This window comes from Patella vulgata, chromosome 5 (assembly GCF_932274485.2).
Source record: "Patella vulgata chromosome 5, xgPatVulg1.2, whole genome shotgun sequence".
In the NCBI taxonomy this organism is placed as follows: domain Eukaryota; kingdom Metazoa; phylum Mollusca; class Gastropoda; family Patellidae; genus Patella; species Patella vulgata.
The window spans coordinates 13,842,485-13,861,646 of record NC_065883.2 but is presented as its reverse complement, the minus strand read 5'-3'; the positions used below and the strand labels follow the sequence as shown (position 1 = coordinate 13,861,646).

Sequence of the window (19,162 nt, the reverse complement as noted above, 5' to 3'; positions counted from 1 at the left end):
TTCTTTGTAAAAGATTTTCCATCGGAGACGAAAAAACATTGATCTGCGCCAAACCCGATAGCGTGCACGTCGTTGGTATGACGTTCGTTCGTTATTGGTATCCGACTTGGGGAGGTTGAGGGTCTTTTATTACTGTATTATTAGGCTAATAATATTGTATAGGTTGAAATATAATATAATATATCCTTATGAAATTGTTGGAGAAGATGTAGCTTGGCAAGAGGAAGAATTGTACAAATTTCAGACAATAACTGTCACCTTATGTACTCCAATTACCTTAGCAACCCTTTGACACCGTCATGCTAACCTCATGCTAAAGTGACACACCAAGGTATATCAAACGAGCCAATTGTTGACCGACGGACATGGCTGACGACATGTGGGCTAATTAAAATAGAACAGATTTCACAATACAACTCAAAATATGTCTTAAAGTATTTTTATATACAAAGACATATACAAACTATTATGTACATTAAAATATGAACAAATGTAATGTGTTCATTTTCAATTCACAAAACCAGGGACCTTATTTATAATATCTTACAAACAAATATTTTAAGTATACAGGCTGTTCATTGGCTGAACATTAACATCATAGCACAGATTTTAGCTATCAGCCAATAAAAATGCTGAATTCTTAAAATACTAAGTTTAAAATTCCATAAATAGGGCCCCACCTAGAATACAGCCATATGCTTATTATTGATCTGGAAGTTACTCTGATACTCTGTGATGTATGAACATACACAATATCAACACTTCATAACAAATTAATATATGGATTTAAAATATAGAGGTGACATCATCCTTTGATATTGGCGTACCATTATTTCCAATAATGTATGGGCAACTTGCTAATCGTACATTATCTATACTAGATGAAATATTGGACTTGTGTGACGTATTTCATTGATAAGCACGTGCGGGATATTTTCTGTATTTTAAGTTGTTTAATGGTCTCGAACTAAAGACATTGCGTAATATATTGAAACAACACTCGGCTAACGCCTAGTGCAGTATCAATATATTACCTAATGTCTCGCTCTCGACCATTAAACCATACGTAATGTACATGCATCTGACCAATACTGTTAAAATTATATCATGCCTCTTCCCAACAATGACAACAGTCACTTAGAATTAATATAAGGTGGGTAGCACTATTTTCAATACTAATTCAGGTAGACTCTCTTAGCATTATTTTTATGTAGCATAAATTCTTGTTTTGAGGTGTTCATATGTATTTATAAGTAAAACTTTGTATAGTAACTTATTCCAATCATCACTCCAATATCCATTATAACAGATATCTTTACTGGTACTGGTAACTCTTCACAGATTTGCTTTAACTTAAAAGGTTTCAACGAGACTTCATGATAGAATGGCTGAAAACAAAAACAGTGTTGATATTACAATGGGAAGGCAAGTGGGTATTCAGTATATTAGTCTGGTAGAACTCACAGATAGTTTTTAGAGAGAGAAAGAGAGAGAGAGAGAGAGAGAGATGGGGGGGAGGGGTAACATTCACTCTTAATCATGTTGACCGTTCAGCAGCATTAACAAAAAACCTTTAACATTCCAAATATTAATTATGTCTTAATTTGTAAAATTGTTATGTCTGCATTAGTATTTGTTGACAATGTGTTATACCAAAGGTAATGGAACTACTTTTACTCAAGTCCCATACACAAGGAACTGCACCAAACTGAGAACCAGACAAAACCCAATACAAATGAGAAAGACACAAGGTCATTTCAGGACAAACATATGCTGCAATTTTACTTCAATAGGGGTTTTTAGCAGTGTGAGGAAAACGGAGGACCCGGAGAAAACCCATGAAGTTTGACAGGCGACCCTAATCCTTGTCACATCCAAGCTGGGAAGCTACTTGACTCCATGACAGACCTCAAACACTTAATGAACAAGGGAAGCTGTATAAAAAGTTAAACACTCACTTACCCTGTTGTCATTCCTTTACTACCAGGTAAAATAATAAAAGGTACAAACATACCCTGCAGGTAAAATAATAAAAGGTACAAACATACCCTGCAGGTAAAATAATAAAAGGTACAAACTTACCCTGCAGTTAATCCTTTACTACCAGATAAAATAATAAATGGTGACTTCTCAGATTTCTGTTTGTCTTGTAACATGGATAGTGTATTTAATGGGGTATCAGTTGAACTCATCTGTTTCATTAACTAGAAATAGAAATAGAAAAATAATATTATACATTTTTCAAAAAAAAGTACAACATGAAATGAATTGGGATTTAATGTGTACACAGGACCTCGGTTTTCCGTACCATCCGAACGACTAGACAGCTGTAATTGTCAGTTATCCATAAAAAGCTAATTAATTCATATTTTAATTTCATCTGTCTATTTATTTCATCATGAATGTGTCCATTTATACAAAAAATTTAAATAAATATACTAACCTGCTCTTCCTCAAGTTTTTTATTTCTTTTTTCTGTCTTTTTCTTTCCAGATCCTTTACCATGGAATCTGTGAGATAATTGTCTAAAAGCCTCTTTAGGATCGAGATCTCTTCCTTTTTCATCGACGTATTCTAATTTGACATTAGGTTTATATCCATCTTTATCTTTAAAGTCACTAACAACGCCACCAGAGTAACGATCGCGTTTACGGAATTTCTCATCTAAATCACTAAAAATAAAAAAGTGGGAATTAAATTAAAAGCTACAATATGCATGAATAAAAACTTGTTGTGCCTTTCAATTCATCTCAACCTAAAAGTGTCAGTTTCATTGGATTTTAAATGGTGATTTTTTCCAAATTTTACTTCCAAAAAGTCAATGTTGACATATATCTGATTGTATGTTCCTGTGTCAACAGGAAACCAAAATACATGTAAGTGTTCAGATACGACACATTGGCTTAACCATTTAATCGTAGAGAGTTTGCTCCGTCACTTAATGGTATGACACATTCGATAAACGCATGTCAACTTATTTCGACCTAAATCAAAAAGGTTTGCAATATATCATTAATTGTACTTTGTCACAGTTTTAATTTTTAGTTTTTATAAAGTACAGACAGTAGTTACAAAAGAGGAATTGTAAGAGAATTCAATAAAAGAATTAAACAATGGATTTAATTTGATCAGACAGCATGGAGACTTAACTCTTTCACAGTAAAAATTTCAGCAAATATAAATACTGAATACTTACTCGTATCGTTTATCTTCAATAGAATAATTCTTGGCTTCTAAATCAACCCGTTTACTAGTAGTAGGCTTAATCATTTCTTTCTCCAAATATCCTATAAAATATATAGACAAAAATATCACTGATTGGAGGAATATATGAAATGTATTAAAGTATTCACATTAAATAATATAACTATACAAATATTATGTCTTATTTTGTGTTTGTTTTTCTTTATATGGCATGTTCAGTAATACACAGCTTCTGATTGGTCCACTCCCAAGTTTTCTTCCAATCTTATGTTTAAAATTAGAATCGAAATTTTAATGTTAAAATATCAACTTATTATTTTTATCAAAAAAGTTTGTCTATCCAATTAAAGTATAATTTCATTATAGGTAAACGTTTTAAAGTGACCATTCAGATCCTGTGAGTTGTTGCCTCATCAAATTGTCGGTATTGGTATACAGGGCAACGCACTGAGGTGATTTATAGTTAGAAAACCATATACATGATTCTGCATGCTTTAAAGCCTAGCTCACAACTTGTCGTAAGCCGTAACACGCCCCCACCCCCCACCCCCACCGGCGTCAATAAAAGAACAAATAAACATAAATAAATGAACATAGTTGTACCAACCCTTTTTCATAGCTAACTGTAATGCTGCTCCAACACCTTCACTGACAATAGGTTCTTCTTCTAATACAGCCGATTCTTCTCCCTATAAAATATACATACATACTATACATTAATACATACAGGGGTGTAATATTTTAGTCATCAACAACTTGCTTAAAAAACGACTTACTGAGATATTTACATGTTAAAGAACTATTTCTCAATCCTAACAATAGACAATAACGACAGCTACTAGAATAAACTTTTAAAAACTTTCTCTGTGTCTCTGCTCAAATACCATAATAAATTTAAAATTGCATTTTTATGATGTCACTTGCTGAATCAGAAATAACAATTTTGATTTCAAAACTCTAATAAACAATCCGAACAATTTACTAAAACTGCTATTTGTCAACTTATGGACACCATATTGAAAGAAATGGCCCGAGTTCACAAAGCATTCTTAGACGTTAAGAATTCACTGAAAATTGTTCCCCTTATTTTAACTAAAATATAGCCCTTTATAAAACTTTTGTTGTTTTAATGTATCAAATACATCAATAAGAAACTATGCGCAAAGTTTTGTGTTTCTGGATCAAAGACATTTCTAATAAACAGTGATTGAAAGTCGAGTAAATTCTTAAATTAAGTCGGAGAATGCTTAGTGAACTCGGGACCAGGTGGTTTTAGAACTCTTCTAAAAATTAATCTGCGAAGCTGCTGTCAATATCTACCTTTTGTTAGAAACAGGTTGGCAATCTCATTTATAATAAAACAAAAATTATTTGGGGGGCAGATGTCCAGCGGGGCAGCTGTCCATGGAGCAATTGTTCTGTTCCCTCATTTATACCCGAGACCCATCCCATGGTAATCTATATATATAAGATAGAGTATAAGAAAGTACCATTATATCAACAGGTTGATCATCTATATCTACTTCATTCCAACCACTTGGATTATCTTCTTCTTCCTGTCGTCTTTTCTGTTCCATTATTTCTAATTCCATATCCTACAAATAGAAAATAAAACAACGTTGTAATTCCATATCCCACAAATAGAAAAGAAAACAACATTGTAATTCCATATCCTACAAATAGAAAATAAAACAACGTTGTAATTCCATATCCCACAAATAGAAAAGAAAACAACATTGTAATTCCATATCCTACAAATAGAAAATAAAACAACGTTGTAATTCCATATCAAACAAATAGAAAAGAAAACAACATTGTAATTCCATATCCTACCAATAGAAAATAAACCAATGTTGTAATTCCATATCATACAGATATAAAATAAAGCAACATTGTAATTCCATATCCTACAAATCAAAAAAAACCCCAATATTGTCATTCCATATCATACAGATAGAAAATGAAAATAAAGCAACATTGTGTGTAATTCCATATCCTACAAATGGAAAATAAAGCAACGTAATTCCATATCCTACAAATTGAAATGAAATGAAATCGGGTTTAACGTCCTACTGTTTTGATCCAACTAAACAAATGAAGGTGTTCCTAAATACAAAAAATGAAATAATACCAGAATTTCATATTTCACAAACATAAAATTGGGTCAAATCCAACTTTCTAACACCAAGTAGTGCAAACGCAAAAAGACAGTTTCCAATTCCATGTAATTCAAAGATAGAACACGTTCATCTATGTTATGCAAATATAGAAATTTTCTAATTCAATGTACTGCAAATATGCAAATATAGAAATTTTCTAATTCAATGTACAGCAAATATAAAAAATTTCTAATTCAATGTACAGTGTATATAAAAAATTTCTAATTCAATGTAAAGCAAATACAGAAATTTTCTAATTCAATGTAGAGCAAATACAGAAATTCTCTAATTCAATGCACTCTTTTAAGCACTCTGAACTGGTGTTATACTGAAAACGAAAATTTCACTAAGAAAACATTTAAACTTTAGTCCAAATCTACAGCTTATAACAATCATAATTGAGAATAATAACCAGCGGCTGCCAGGCAGGATACGCCCACATTTTCGAGAGATGGATAGAGAACAAGCTAACAAGAAAGTGATTTTTCCTACAATCAAGGGCCATAATTCAGGAAATTACAATTCGATATGCGCATATATCGAAAGGAACTGAGATCTTTGTGTTATAAACTTACATTTCAAGTTTCAACAAAATCGGATAAAAATTGTGACCCCTATAGGGTCCACAACCTTGATATACCATATTCTTACGCTATTTGGGAACGAATGGCGGCCATTTTGTCTGTCAATTTTGGGCCGATTTTCACGAAATTCGAACTCAGTCATCCTTAGGGTGTAACGGTGACATAATAGAACGTTTTTTTAAATCGGATAAAAATTATGACTTCTATAGGGTCCACAAGCTAAAAACGTGATTTTTCGTACAATATAGGGATAAACCTATATTTCAAGTTTCGTCGAAATCGGATAAGAATTGTGACCTGTAGAGAGTCCACAAACAATTTTGGACGGACGGACGGACAGACGGACAGGGGCGACGGCATAATACGCCCACATGAAAATGTGGGCGTATAAAAATATACCAACCATTATTTCATCTCTCTCTTCCTCTCTGTTACCAGCTAAACCATACGTTGGTATCTCGCCTAAATTTCTACAGAATTCAGACGTTGAATTGAGAATAATATTACTATCAAGTTTATTAGGTGATTTTTCCTGTTTAACTGTTGATTTCTGAACCATTTCTGCTACCTAGAGAATTAATTATTTATTGAATTATACTTTGTTATTACAGCATATTTATACTATTCAAAAAAAGTAGGGGATATTTGATTTTGGGGGCATAATACTAAAATATGCAAATGACTACGAAAAAAGTCACTATAGAACCTAACAGAAGAAACATTTCCAGTTACATGTGACGCCCAAACGCACCAATAGCTACCGCATGGAATGCAGGTGATGCTTGGGATCATCATGGGGGTCCAACCCAAGATTTGCACGACTCTGACTTTGAATGTTACAGAACCACCCCCAAATCGATCATGTCTGATGACGTTAACGTCTTGGAAGCGCTCGTTTCGACAACAGTTTAATTGTTTTAGTGACCAGAAAACAAATTTTGATATGCGTCGGCTTACCCAAAATGAAAGGTTACGTGCCCTTGGCATGCTACAGATCGGCACAACACAGGCGGTTGTGGCGCGGACGATGAATGTTTCTCAGTCTGTCATAAGCAGGCTATGGTCCAGATACCGTGATACACAATCTGTACAGGACAGACCACGCTCAGGTCGACCAAGGGCGACAACTCAAGCCCAGGATCGATTTATCCGTACCTTGGCCTTGAGAAATTGTGTCATCACAGCAAATCAGATCAGCGCTCGTCTTCAAACAGACACTGGTGTGAGAGTGAGTGGCCAGACGTTTCGGAATCGACTGCATAGGGGTCACCTTCGCGCCCGACGTCCTCGCATGATCCCTTGTTTGAGAGATCATCACATTCAGGCAAGACGTCGTTGGTGTAGGGATCGTCAACACTGGGATAATCGACGCTGGAGCAATGTGATGTTTTCAGATGAGTCAACGTTCACTGTTGATTTTTTGGACAGACGTAGGAGGGTGTGGCGTCGTCGAAACGAGCGCTTCCAAGACGTTAACGTCATCAGACATAATCGATTTGGGGGTGGTTCTGTTATGGTGTGGGGAGGCATCACTGTTGCTGGAAGAACGGCTTTACATGTTGTTGCAGGGCGTGTTACAGGCCAGTACTACCGGGACAACATCTTGGCAGTCCATGTTGTGCCGTTCGCACGACGTCATGGCCGCCGTTTCATCTTCCAGGATGACAACGCAAGATGTCACAGGGCCAGGATCGTTACAGGTTACCTCCAACAACAGAACATCACCACATTACCTTGGCCAGCACTGAGTCCCGACCTCTCCCCCATCGAGCATGTCTGGGACATGCTTGGACAGAGGTTACATCAACGTCAACAACGTCCTGCCAATGTCCAAGAACTTGCTGCTGCGTTGCAACAGGAATGGGACAATCTGGACCAAAATGACCTTAGACGTCTCATTAGGAGTATGCCACGTCGGATCAATGCTTGTTTGGCAAACAGAGGAGGATTTACCCGTTACTGACTTGGTTGTGATGCTGTGGTAACTTTGCTGTTTGACCCCGGGTATCATTTTACCCTTATAATGGTCAGTCTGTGCCTTACTTAGTCTAACGATCATTTGGAATAAATCGATGAATGTGAACTTCATTTCATTTTGTCATTTGTTTCTTCGTCAGTTTCATTAGGTGACTTAAATAACACTTAAAAATCAAATATCCCCTACTTTTTTTGAATAGTATATAACACACCCTATAATAACACATGTTCAGGGGCACTTTACAAAGGGACAATGTAATCATAAAAAAACAAGATTATGGACATGTTAACAGTTGTGTATACAGAGTCAAATAAAAGCTTGTTTAAATAAATGTGTTTTAAGTTGTTTTTTTAAAATAATATAGGGATGTGCAGCATCTTAAACAGGGGGTTGAGAATTAAAAGAGCACTGACCATAGGAGACTAGTTGAACAGTTTTAGGCTTTAAAAGTAGTTTATCTGATTTACGTAACGTGTGACCAGTCAAATCTACCTTTTATTATCCTTGTAATATTAAATTTTATATATCATTACTTGACAATAAATATTTTCTTTGAAGTACTTGAAACTTCTATCAATTAAAGATTTAACATCCACTCAACACAAACTAAGTCATTTTGGGACTAACACATGGTTCAATTGTGTTTAATTTTTGAACAGTGGTCAGGAAATTAGATACTTGTTAATTGGACTCTCATTATCAAAATTAATCAGTCAGCTTTAAACTTGACACAAGTACAAAATTGATCAATTTGGGGGGATTTTAAATGATTTTTATTAATTTTTAAACAAAGATTTGACATTAAATCAATCTGAAAGAAATTAGTGGTAAATACACAAGATTAAATGATAGTCGGGCTACAGTGTAAGTTATTAGATGGTTATAATATAATGATAGTTAGATATATCTATACAAACCTTCTCAGGTACTACTCTACTATCTCTTTCTTTCTTTATTTTAAGTTTTCTAGCTTTAGTTAAAGCTGTATGTAGTTCATCAGCTCCGTCATCTTCAACTTGTACACCTGTTAAATCTTCTTCTACAGAATAAAAGAATTTGTTTTTGTAAAATTTTGCTAATTTTTCACAAATCTCATTATTTATTTGTTAATATTTTGGGAAATCTCATATTTTATTTGTTAATATTTACTATTTGTTATGTAGTGTGTATTTGATTTATTAATGTATGCATATTTATATGTGTAATATAACAGAAAACCAAAACTCATACCTGTATAGACCAGTATACAGCAGGTATCAAATACAACATAGATACAACACAGAGAAAAAAAATGGGGTTTAACATCAATTTGATACTAAGCAGATCATTTTTGGACTGGTTTTTTTTTTTTTAAAATAAGGCACTGTGTGCAGGGTTTTGCCCAGTTCGGAGCAGAACAGTAGGACATTAAACTCCATTTAATTTCATTTCGCTTTGTCACTACATAAATCAAACTAATCCAACAAAGTTACACATTGACATCTGTTTAAAGCAAACATATCTATGTACTTTACCTTGAGGATCAACTTCCATAACTTGTTTTACTAGTGTTAAACCAGGTATATGATTCGTACCAGATAAATTAGGCCTGAAAATTAAATTATACATATAAAGTAAGGCCTGATAGTTGAATTATAATATTACGATATCAATATATACAGACAGAGAGGGAGAGAAATCGGTGTCAACATCCACTTGACACAAACTAGGTCATTTCTGGACTTACCTGTCTCAATTTTATTTCAATAATTCACTTGCCCCATAGCTCATCAAATTTTCCAGGCAATCTGGTAGCAATAATTTAACTATATACATGTATTAATCAATAACTAATTATGAAGTAAAACATATATAGTAGGCCTTAAATTTGAATGAATATAGGCCTAGTTAAAGTTATTCATATCCTACAATGTATTCATATCCTGTAACTTCGGGCCTCCCAAACTGGGCCTGTATTTTCTACAACCGACCCTGCATTAGGCATGTCAAAAAGACAATGATCAGATTGTGATTTCAAAGCCAGGGATATGATGTTACGGATAATAATACGGGAAAAACTTTCATAATTTGTAAAAGGGTAAGTAACTAACGTTTGAAAAGGATCTATATTAAGTTCTTCTTCTGGTAATGGAACCAAATCATCAGCTTTCAACTTTCTAATCTTACGAACTTTCTTCTTAACTTTTTTAAATTTGGCATCCTATAAAATATAAACAATAAATATAACCAACTAAATCCTACAATTCTTAATGATATTTACTGATGACAAACAAAGAGAATTTAATTTGAAAGCGTCTATAATATTTAAAATAAACAGATTTCCATCCAGTTATTGTTCCTTCACAGGTTTTATTCTGTTAGGAAATTATAAACCACCCAGGAAAAAGGCACCTGTTATAGGCATTGTCCGTCACAAATTCAGGCTTTCACAGACACAGTTTGTCTGGTCTCTTGTGATTTTATCAGTTTTTCATGAAGATGTAAATGTCAGGCACAACCAAAACTCTAATCTTGGTGTAATATATATTTAAAATAACAGAATATAATATGTTAATTAATATTTACCATTTCATCATGTGTATAATATTCACTGGCTAGTTGTGGTGCTGATAAAGATAACGATTGCTGTAAATAAAAAAAAATACATTTTATGTAATCATATCTGAATGACTCAATAGTTGTAAGCTGGTGGATAGAGAGAGAGAGAGAAATGGGGTTTAACTTTCACTCGACACAAACTAGGTCATTTCGGGACTAACACATGGTTCAATTTTATTTCAATCATTCGCAGTGGGAGGAAACCGGAGGACCCGGAGAAAACCCACGAGGTTGGACAGACGACCCTACTCCTTGTCACGTACAACCGGGGAATCGAAACCCCTCCAGTTGACTCAATGACAGATCGCATGATACGGCGCGTGCATGCTAACCATTTGGCAATCCAACCCCCCCCCCCCCCAGCTGGTGGATGGGCCATTTCTTTCAACATTTGATCTACAACAAGCGCGCTTGTACTAATGACCAGGAACTGAACATGTTGTTGGATGAAATTCAAAAATCTAATTCACCAAATCGATGCAGAATTGTTCAATTTTCATGTCAATCGGACTTAATTGATGGAGCCTTAGGCTTTTTCAAAGAGCGTCACCCCAAGAAGAAGAACAACAACAACAAGTTGATGAGTAGCGGTTATCGACCAGTTACTGGTCCAAAAATATCGAGCCACTATAGCTCAGTAAGTAAGGTATTGGCACAATAACCAGGTCAAAAGTTCGATCCAGGTGTTGGCGGAGCAAATTCCACAGGACTTTCCAATGTTGTTTCCCTTTGTCAGTTACATCAGAAGGTGCAGAAAAGTTGGTGCAGAAAAGTAGGACGTTAAATCCCATTGCATTTTATTTATATCAACAACATATATATTTACACCAACATTCTCTCTGTAAAATCTGAGAGATTCGTAGTATCAAAAACAATAAGTTAAATATAAGAAATAAATGAACATACTTCCTGTTTCTTTAATTCCGCTCGTATCCTACTCATCTGTTTTTCATGTAGACCATCATATTTTCCTCCACCTCCTTTAATTAATAATAAATTCATATTATCAAAATATTCATGAGACACAGAAATTAATGGTGATTAATGTTGACTCCACACAACATTTCATCAATTCGTATTTGTGAAGGTTTTCCGGTGTGGTTTCCCCTTGTCAGTGGTAAAGGACGTAGGTCCTGACAAAGACAGCTGGGAAAAAAAACGAGGTCAAATGTATACATCGGTGAGCACATTAAATTTCCCTTGGCAGTTGCACATTGTATGGCATATGCCCGTCTTCATTAGCCAAGTCGGAGCAGAACAGTAGGATATTAAACCCCATTTAATTTTTATTTTTGAGGGGCTCTATATAATACAGTGAGGAAACTGGAGCACCAGAAGAGAAAGTCTATGAGGTTAGGCAGCTATCCTTACACAATGTTAAATACAAATGTGTAATCATTCTTACATCTTGCATAGATAACAGACCTATTATTCACGGCACTACACAGAACCCATGCAGAGAGAGAGAGAGAGAGAGAGAGACTAGGCCATTTTGGGACTAACATACGGTTCAATTTTATTTCAATAATTCGCTTGTGTGTAGTGATCTCTAGCTGTGGGAGAAAACCGGATGCCCTGGAGAAAACCCATGAGGTTGGCCAGGGGGCCTTACTCCTTCTGGTCCCAACCCCGCCCCCACCCCCCTTTTACAGTGTAAACAAATATCGATATGTACAAACCTATTTCAAATGACTCTGCTTTCTTTCCATCTATTTCTTCATCGTATTTTTCTAAAATACTTTTTGGCTTAAACTAAAGAATTAAAAAATATAAAGAGTTACAGATATTTCTATCATCACATTAAACACAGTGTGTATTTTATTAGGTCTAAACAATTCAATACCATTTAAAATGTGAATCAACACCTTTTTTTATACACATCATTGTATATGTTCATGGTAGTAGCAAGAAACTGCACAGCAATATTGGATTACTAGCAGGATACCGGCTTCGCCCGGGGCCCAAATTCATATGGGGTACAATTCACCCGGGACCAAATTAGCCCAGGGGTCAAATTCACCCGGGGTCCAAAACATTCACAGGGTCATGCTGGTTAATTTGATATCATGTATGTGTGGGTGGAGCGCGACAACGAAGCATCATTCAATCAGGGCCCAAATTCGATGGCCTAAAACACTCACAGGGTCATGCTGGTTAATTTGATACCACAATTGTAGGGGTGGAGCACGGAGACAAAGTGTGAAGGGTGAACATACACACCCGCACACACCTTTATTTTATTCTCTAATTTAAAGCTGCTTGTTGTTATTTGCAGGATTCTGAATTCCTTGCAAACTATAATACTGTGAAAGTTGATTCTCTAACAAGAATATCAGCCAAAAACCTTTTGATGGACGCCTTTTTCTCATTATATTGAATCCAAGCCGTGAGATAATCTAGCATTGATAGTTTGATTCTATTATCTTTACTATGTGAAATAATCAATCTGAAAAATGACGATCAGTGTCTCTACTATTGAATATGTGTGGGACTATTCTTTTTCTTAAATTATTTGAATTTTAAAATAATTATTACATACCACTCCATATTCATCATATTCAGGTTCATCGTATGGCTTATAATCGGGTTTCTTCTTTTTATTCTCTAGATTTCTATCCACAACCTCATCATCTAACATATTAACATTAATTAACTCATCAGCATCTTCTTCATCTAATATACCTAGATAAATATATAAAAAGCATGTAAATTGAAGTGACATAAGCTTAACAGATGAATACTTTATTGAAGAATAGGGATCTTAAACTGTAACACATACTAATGGAAATACAGCTACTAGTTTATTTAGGAGAGTTTCGAAGAGTATTCTCTCTACATTATCAAGCTAATACTAACAGGGATCTTATTCACAAAATCTTTAATAAACTGTAATAGATTGTAAATTGAAAGTATCAGTCAAATACTTTATCTTACAAAAACTGGATCTTATTCACAAAATCTTACATTGCTTTAAAGGACAATATTGGTGTCAGCCATTATCATATATGGGATAGAACTGGTTAAACACGTTCCAAATATAATTTTAACACCAAGATCATTGCTACGATAGATGCATAATGAAGATTTGAAAAAACAGAAGTGATGAAAGCAAAGGAAAACACGAGTTATCCTTCTATATAACTGACTGAAATAACAAGCGATAACAGGTACACAGGTGAATTTCTGCTCACTAGTAATTCCTTCGAAGAATGTAAATACACATTTTGTTTGATATTCCGTATCCAAGGTAATATTTTACCATCTCAAATTATTTAGATGTATATAAATGTGAAAAGACGTCTAATCAACATTCATTTTCACAACTGAACCAATAATTACAGACACTTTAGTTGACTAGAAATAACAAGAGATCTTATCAACAATGACTCTTTCGAAAATATGTTAGCTCTTACACCGAGTTTAATTGATAAAGAATAATACTTTGATTTTTCATATGAGGACGGACCTTTAACCTCAAAATTGCAAAATTTTTAAAAAATATGTTTAAAATTACCTTTATCTTGTAATGTTAATATAACTGTCTTCCCTTCTTTAAATCTGTTAGCTTCATGTTTTACTTTTAATCCCTTTAAATCCTTGGATGTATAATTCTACAATACAAAATACATATGTCTTATAATCCTCAGTATCTCAACTATGTTTCAACAAGACAGGTTTAGTAACTGAATGAGAATAACACATGACACAATTATATGGAATATAAGTTAATTAAAGGATTTATTTCAGATAGGTTTAAACACTGGTGCTTATTAAGCTAAATAAAGTCAAAACTTTTTGCAGGTATTGACTGAGTGTGAAGAGTTCTACATCAAATATACAAACAAAGGGCGATGAAGAGCAAAAAAAAAAAATGTCTTCCAAATGGATTAGTCTTTTCATTGTCTGGTTATATACATGTGCGTGATTTGTTATTATACAATCGATTGTACATGAATATATACATATGTATGTATGTATGTGTGTCCTTTAAGTCATGTTTCAACATTTGAAGAGATAGAGAGAGAGAGAGAGAGAGAGAGAGAGAGAGGGAGAGAGAAATGAGGTTTAACTCCACTTGACACAAACTAGGTCATTTCGGGACTAACATATGGTTTAATTGTATTTCAATAATCGCTTGCGTGTAGGGGTCTTTAGCAGTGGGAGGAAACCAGAGGACCCAGAGAAAACCCACGAGGTTGGACAGGTGACCCTGCTCCTTGTCACGTACAACCGGGGATTCGAAACCACGCCAGTTGACTCAATGACAGGCCTTATGATACAGCGCATGTGCTAACCATTTGGCCATCCAACCCCCCCTTGAAGAGATAACGTTTCACATAAATTAATTGAATTCCATAAAAATTATTCTGGTTTGACCATTAGTAATTTCTTTACACAACTGTTTATTTCTAATCTTTTATATCTGATAGGGGGGGTGGATGGCCGAATGGTTAGCGTGTGCACGCTGCATCATAAGGTCTGTCATTGAGTCAACTGGTGTGGTTTTGATTCCACGATTGTAAGTGACAAATAGTAGGGTCATCTGTCTTACCTGGTGGTTTTTCTCCTGGTTCTCCAGTTTCCTCCCACTCCTAAAGACCCCTACGCGCAAGCGAAATACAGAAATAAAATTGAACCATATGTTAGTCCCGAAATGACCTAGCTTGTGTCAAGTAGACGTTAAACTCCATTTTTTTCTCTCGCTTTATATTTGACAGATCATTTATCCGCATACCACATCATTGGTCATCCTACATCACAATTCAACAGTCAACTTGCTTCGTGATTGGTCACCCGATATGTGTGTGTGGTTCTTGAACCAATCAGAATGCTAGAATTCAATATCTTCAGAGTCAGACAAACATGAATGGACCCTGGGATTGTTGATGCCTTTCTGCTGGCATCTAAATCACTATAACAATATGACATTTTATTTAATAAAAGTCGTCTCACCTTCTTGGTGGGTTTAAATTCCTCCTCTACCAAATCCGCAATACCAAACTCTTCATCCATTTCTTCTAATAACTTGGCCTACAAATACATTTTGAATTAATTTTATCGCAAATAATAAAACTTTGGTGGTTTGGGTGCCTAGATTGTACACGACAAGAGTATGGTCACCTCCCCAACCTCGTTGGTTTCAGTAGACTTGCTTATCAAGTACAAAACTGATAAATACTACTGACATTCACTGGATAATCGTAAACTAGAGCACAGTTATCAAGAAATAGCAACTAAAATAGATTCTACAGAATTCATACCCTTTTTGCAGCCAACTGCTTTTCTTTTTCTAGTTTTCGGCTCTTTTTCACCCATCCTAGAACACCATCATCATCGGAATCACTGTCCCCTAATGCCTTTACTTTCCTGAAAAAGAATTAATGAGAAAAGGTTATTTAACCCTTTAGCACTTGGTACATATAAATATTTAATACCCCAGTACCTTAGAAACTATAGAGAGTGATCTAGTTCATATAGGCATGCATATCCTATATTGTAGGACCATATTCTAGATCTTTGGCGTGCTACAGCTTTTGGTGCAGTTTAAGTAGCCATAAACACAGTAAATGTGGGTCAATCTATAAGGGTCCATAGTCACAGGCGGTTCCAGGCATTCCAAGGGCTAAAGGGTTAAAGTTAAACAAGCTAGACCTCTTTCATTTGGTTAACAAAAATGTACTAAGTGAGCTGCTCTGATGTTCTGTTTTGAACTAGTTTCAGTATGGACTTTCATTCAATCCATTGGAATCAAAGAAGAAAAAGAAAAACTCTGATGCTTTTGAATGGCTTGGCATGAGTTACGAAATAAACTAGAATATACCAAATAGTAAACATATTTATTATTTCCTTCTACCAGGATGGCATGGGGTTAAAGTTGGAAACAATAAAATAAGGGTTACTACTTAATTATAGGATCGTTAAATACATATACAGTCCTGTGTGTCCAGTAAAGGTCACCAATTATCTACTGTATTTTTTGTATTCAGAGAGGGAGAGAAATGGGGTTTAACTTCCACTCAACACTAACTAGATCTTTTCGGGACTAACATATTGTTCTATTTTATTTCAATAATTAGCTTTTTTGTAGGGGTCTTTAGTAGTGGGAGGAAACCAGAGGACCCAAAGAAAACCCACAAGGTTGGACAGGCGACCTTGTCACGTACAACCCGGGAATCGAAACCACGCCAGTTGACTCATTTACAGAGCTTATGATGCAAAGCGCACACACGAACCATTTGGCTATCCAACCCCCCTTTTCTATTCAGACATCAAATTTAAATAGAAGTGTAACACTGACCCTAATTTTTGGTTAATTAGACGCTTTTCTCTCATAACCGCCATTTTTTCTCGTAACGATTCTGTTTTTTTCTGTTCCGCCCAATTAACCGCTGGTGCATGGACATCTTCATCCTTCGATACTGAAGCTCCGTCTAAATAAATACACAAAAAGGAAATAAAACTTTGTAATTTAGCCATATTTAACTTCTGCCATATTTAACTTCTGCCATACATGTAAATAGTTTGACAGACATCGAGAACAGGGTTATGTTAAAATTCTGCTTCAATTTATTCAATGCATTGACAATCAATACACAAATGATCATATAGGATCATGTCACATTTCTGATCAAATTTAAGGCATCTATCTTAGCTATATCTCTCTGATAATATCGTAATAAATGAATTATAATAATCATACCATTACCACCACCACTACTTCCACCCACATCTAAGGGCTTGAGTCCAAGTTTTGCCCGTAGGCGACTGAAAAAAAAAAAAAAACAAGTTAAAACTATAGCATGGCACTCCCTGATTTGACTAGTGTAAAAATATAAAACTGACAATCGACTGCATTTTGTGTGTTGATTTTTTCTGTGAAATGACAATTTGACTTTGTTTAAATTTGTGCTTGCATAAAGCTGACATAAATATTGTCATGACATATAACTGATTATGTGTTTGACACTTGACAGTTTAAACCAAGAATAAAACAAAACAACTTCCACTCAATGTTTTGAAAAGCCGAGGTCAAGTGTACACATAAAAGGACCCTTGACCATTACAATTTTACATAAATAAATAGATGCCTATTGAAAATGGTTTACAAATATTTCTACAGTATATGTACATGTAATCCATGTATATCAAATACAATTATGCAATATTAAAGTTAAACTCAATTGACACAAAAAAACACAATAGAATGTGTTCTAAATTTAAATTCTTGAAAGGTCATAGTGTCATGGTGCTGGCTGTTTACAATAAATAGGAAGACTCACTTTGTTTCCTCTACACTTAAGGATTCTCCACCACCAGATGAAGCACCACCACCGCTATTTATTACTTCTCGTCCTGTAATTATAAATAATGTAGAGATCTGACTGTTCTCAGACAGTATAATTTTATACAATAGACAGCTAGATATATAATGATACCCCATCTTTATTAACCCAGTTGGAGCAGAAAAGTAGGATGTTAACCTAATTTTATTCATTATAACAATGCATGTATTTTGTTCCAACCAACAAGTTATTCTGGAATTGCCTGGCAAAGAAAATCTCTTTTCGTATGCACTGCAACACTAAATGTGCATGCAAAACAAGCCTTGAAAGTTGAAATTTAAAGAATAATTGGCTCAACACTACAAGATGTATGCTCTTCTTCGTTAGCCCTTTTTTTGCTGCAGAAAAGTAGGATGCTAAAATCCTATTTCATTTTGTTTTAGATGTAATTTAAATTACATGTAGCTTAAAGTGAAATACAAATGTATATTTGGGAAGATAAAAGATATACTGCTGCATTGGACATTAATATAAGCATACGTGCATATGTTTATAACAAAACTTCAGAGGGATAAAACGACTATGGGATGAAATAGCCGAAACCAAGCTGATTGGGAACTAAAGTCAAGCTATTTGAGACGTTTAACAGGTTTTTATCAATGTGTCTGGTTGGATTGAGCCAAGAAACTTGTCTGAATCAGCCATGGTGATGGTCCGCATCAGACGATTACCAAAACAGCCCAGTGTGAAACAGTTTTGGGGTGAAGCTGCCTGCTCCCATATCAGGCCTTATCACCATCCCTATTGCCCCTTTGTCAGTGGTGCAAAACGGAGGACCTGGCAGAGAACAGTATCTTATCCTTTGGATGGTGCGCAAAAACAAAGCTACTACTAAAACGTTTTTATCGTTTATCATTACACATACGGTCAACTGGTGGTTCTCTGATATTTTCTTCAGCAGGAGTGGTGCCTATATATTCAATATCATCTTCTACAGGTGCAGTTTCTTGTCTTTGTTGGCGTCTTTCGCGACGCCGGTGTTTATCGGATCGGTCTCTGGACCTAGATCTTGAACGAGAACGGTCGCGATGTTTATGTTTACGTTTATGTTCCCTGTCTCGATCTCTTTCCTTGTGCTTTTTTGATGTCCCCATGGTTGGAATAGAAAGAGTGTCTGGTATATAAAGAATCAAGTTCAATAGACAATTAATTAGTTTATTTCATAAATAACTAAGGAATTTCTAATAAATGATTTAGTTCATACAAAGACGCAAAGACGCATCGTTCACGTTCAACATGGACGATGTAAACTTCCGGTAGGTCCGCGGTAAACGCAATTACATTAATTTTGTCCAA

At 35.0% G+C, this 19,162-nt stretch overlaps 1 protein-coding gene across 1 annotated transcript; it reads right to left on the bottom strand.

The window, feature by feature from the left end:
- Positions 1 to 423: 423 nt before the first annotated feature.
- Positions 424 to 19,103, bottom strand: LOC126820818 (U4/U6.U5 tri-snRNP-associated protein 1). The gene is made up of 21 exons (XM_050548949.1): positions 18,732 to 19,103; positions 17,804 to 17,876; positions 17,224 to 17,288; positions 16,822 to 16,954; positions 15,785 to 15,890; positions 15,477 to 15,554; positions 14,038 to 14,134; positions 13,063 to 13,205; positions 12,203 to 12,275; positions 11,430 to 11,503; positions 10,491 to 10,550; positions 10,016 to 10,125; positions 9,440 to 9,513; positions 8,843 to 8,964; positions 6,351 to 6,515; positions 4,695 to 4,799; positions 3,812 to 3,893; positions 3,197 to 3,287; positions 2,444 to 2,672; positions 2,083 to 2,204; positions 424 to 1,388 (listed from the first exon to the last, which is right to left on the bottom strand). The coding sequence occupies exons 1-21, from the start codon at positions 18,958 to 18,960 to the stop codon at positions 1,364 to 1,366; spliced, it is 2,256 nt and encodes a 751-aa protein (XP_050404906.1). The 5' UTR covers positions 18,961 to 19,103; the 3' UTR covers positions 424 to 1,363.
- Positions 19,104 to 19,162: the final 59 nt, after the last annotated feature.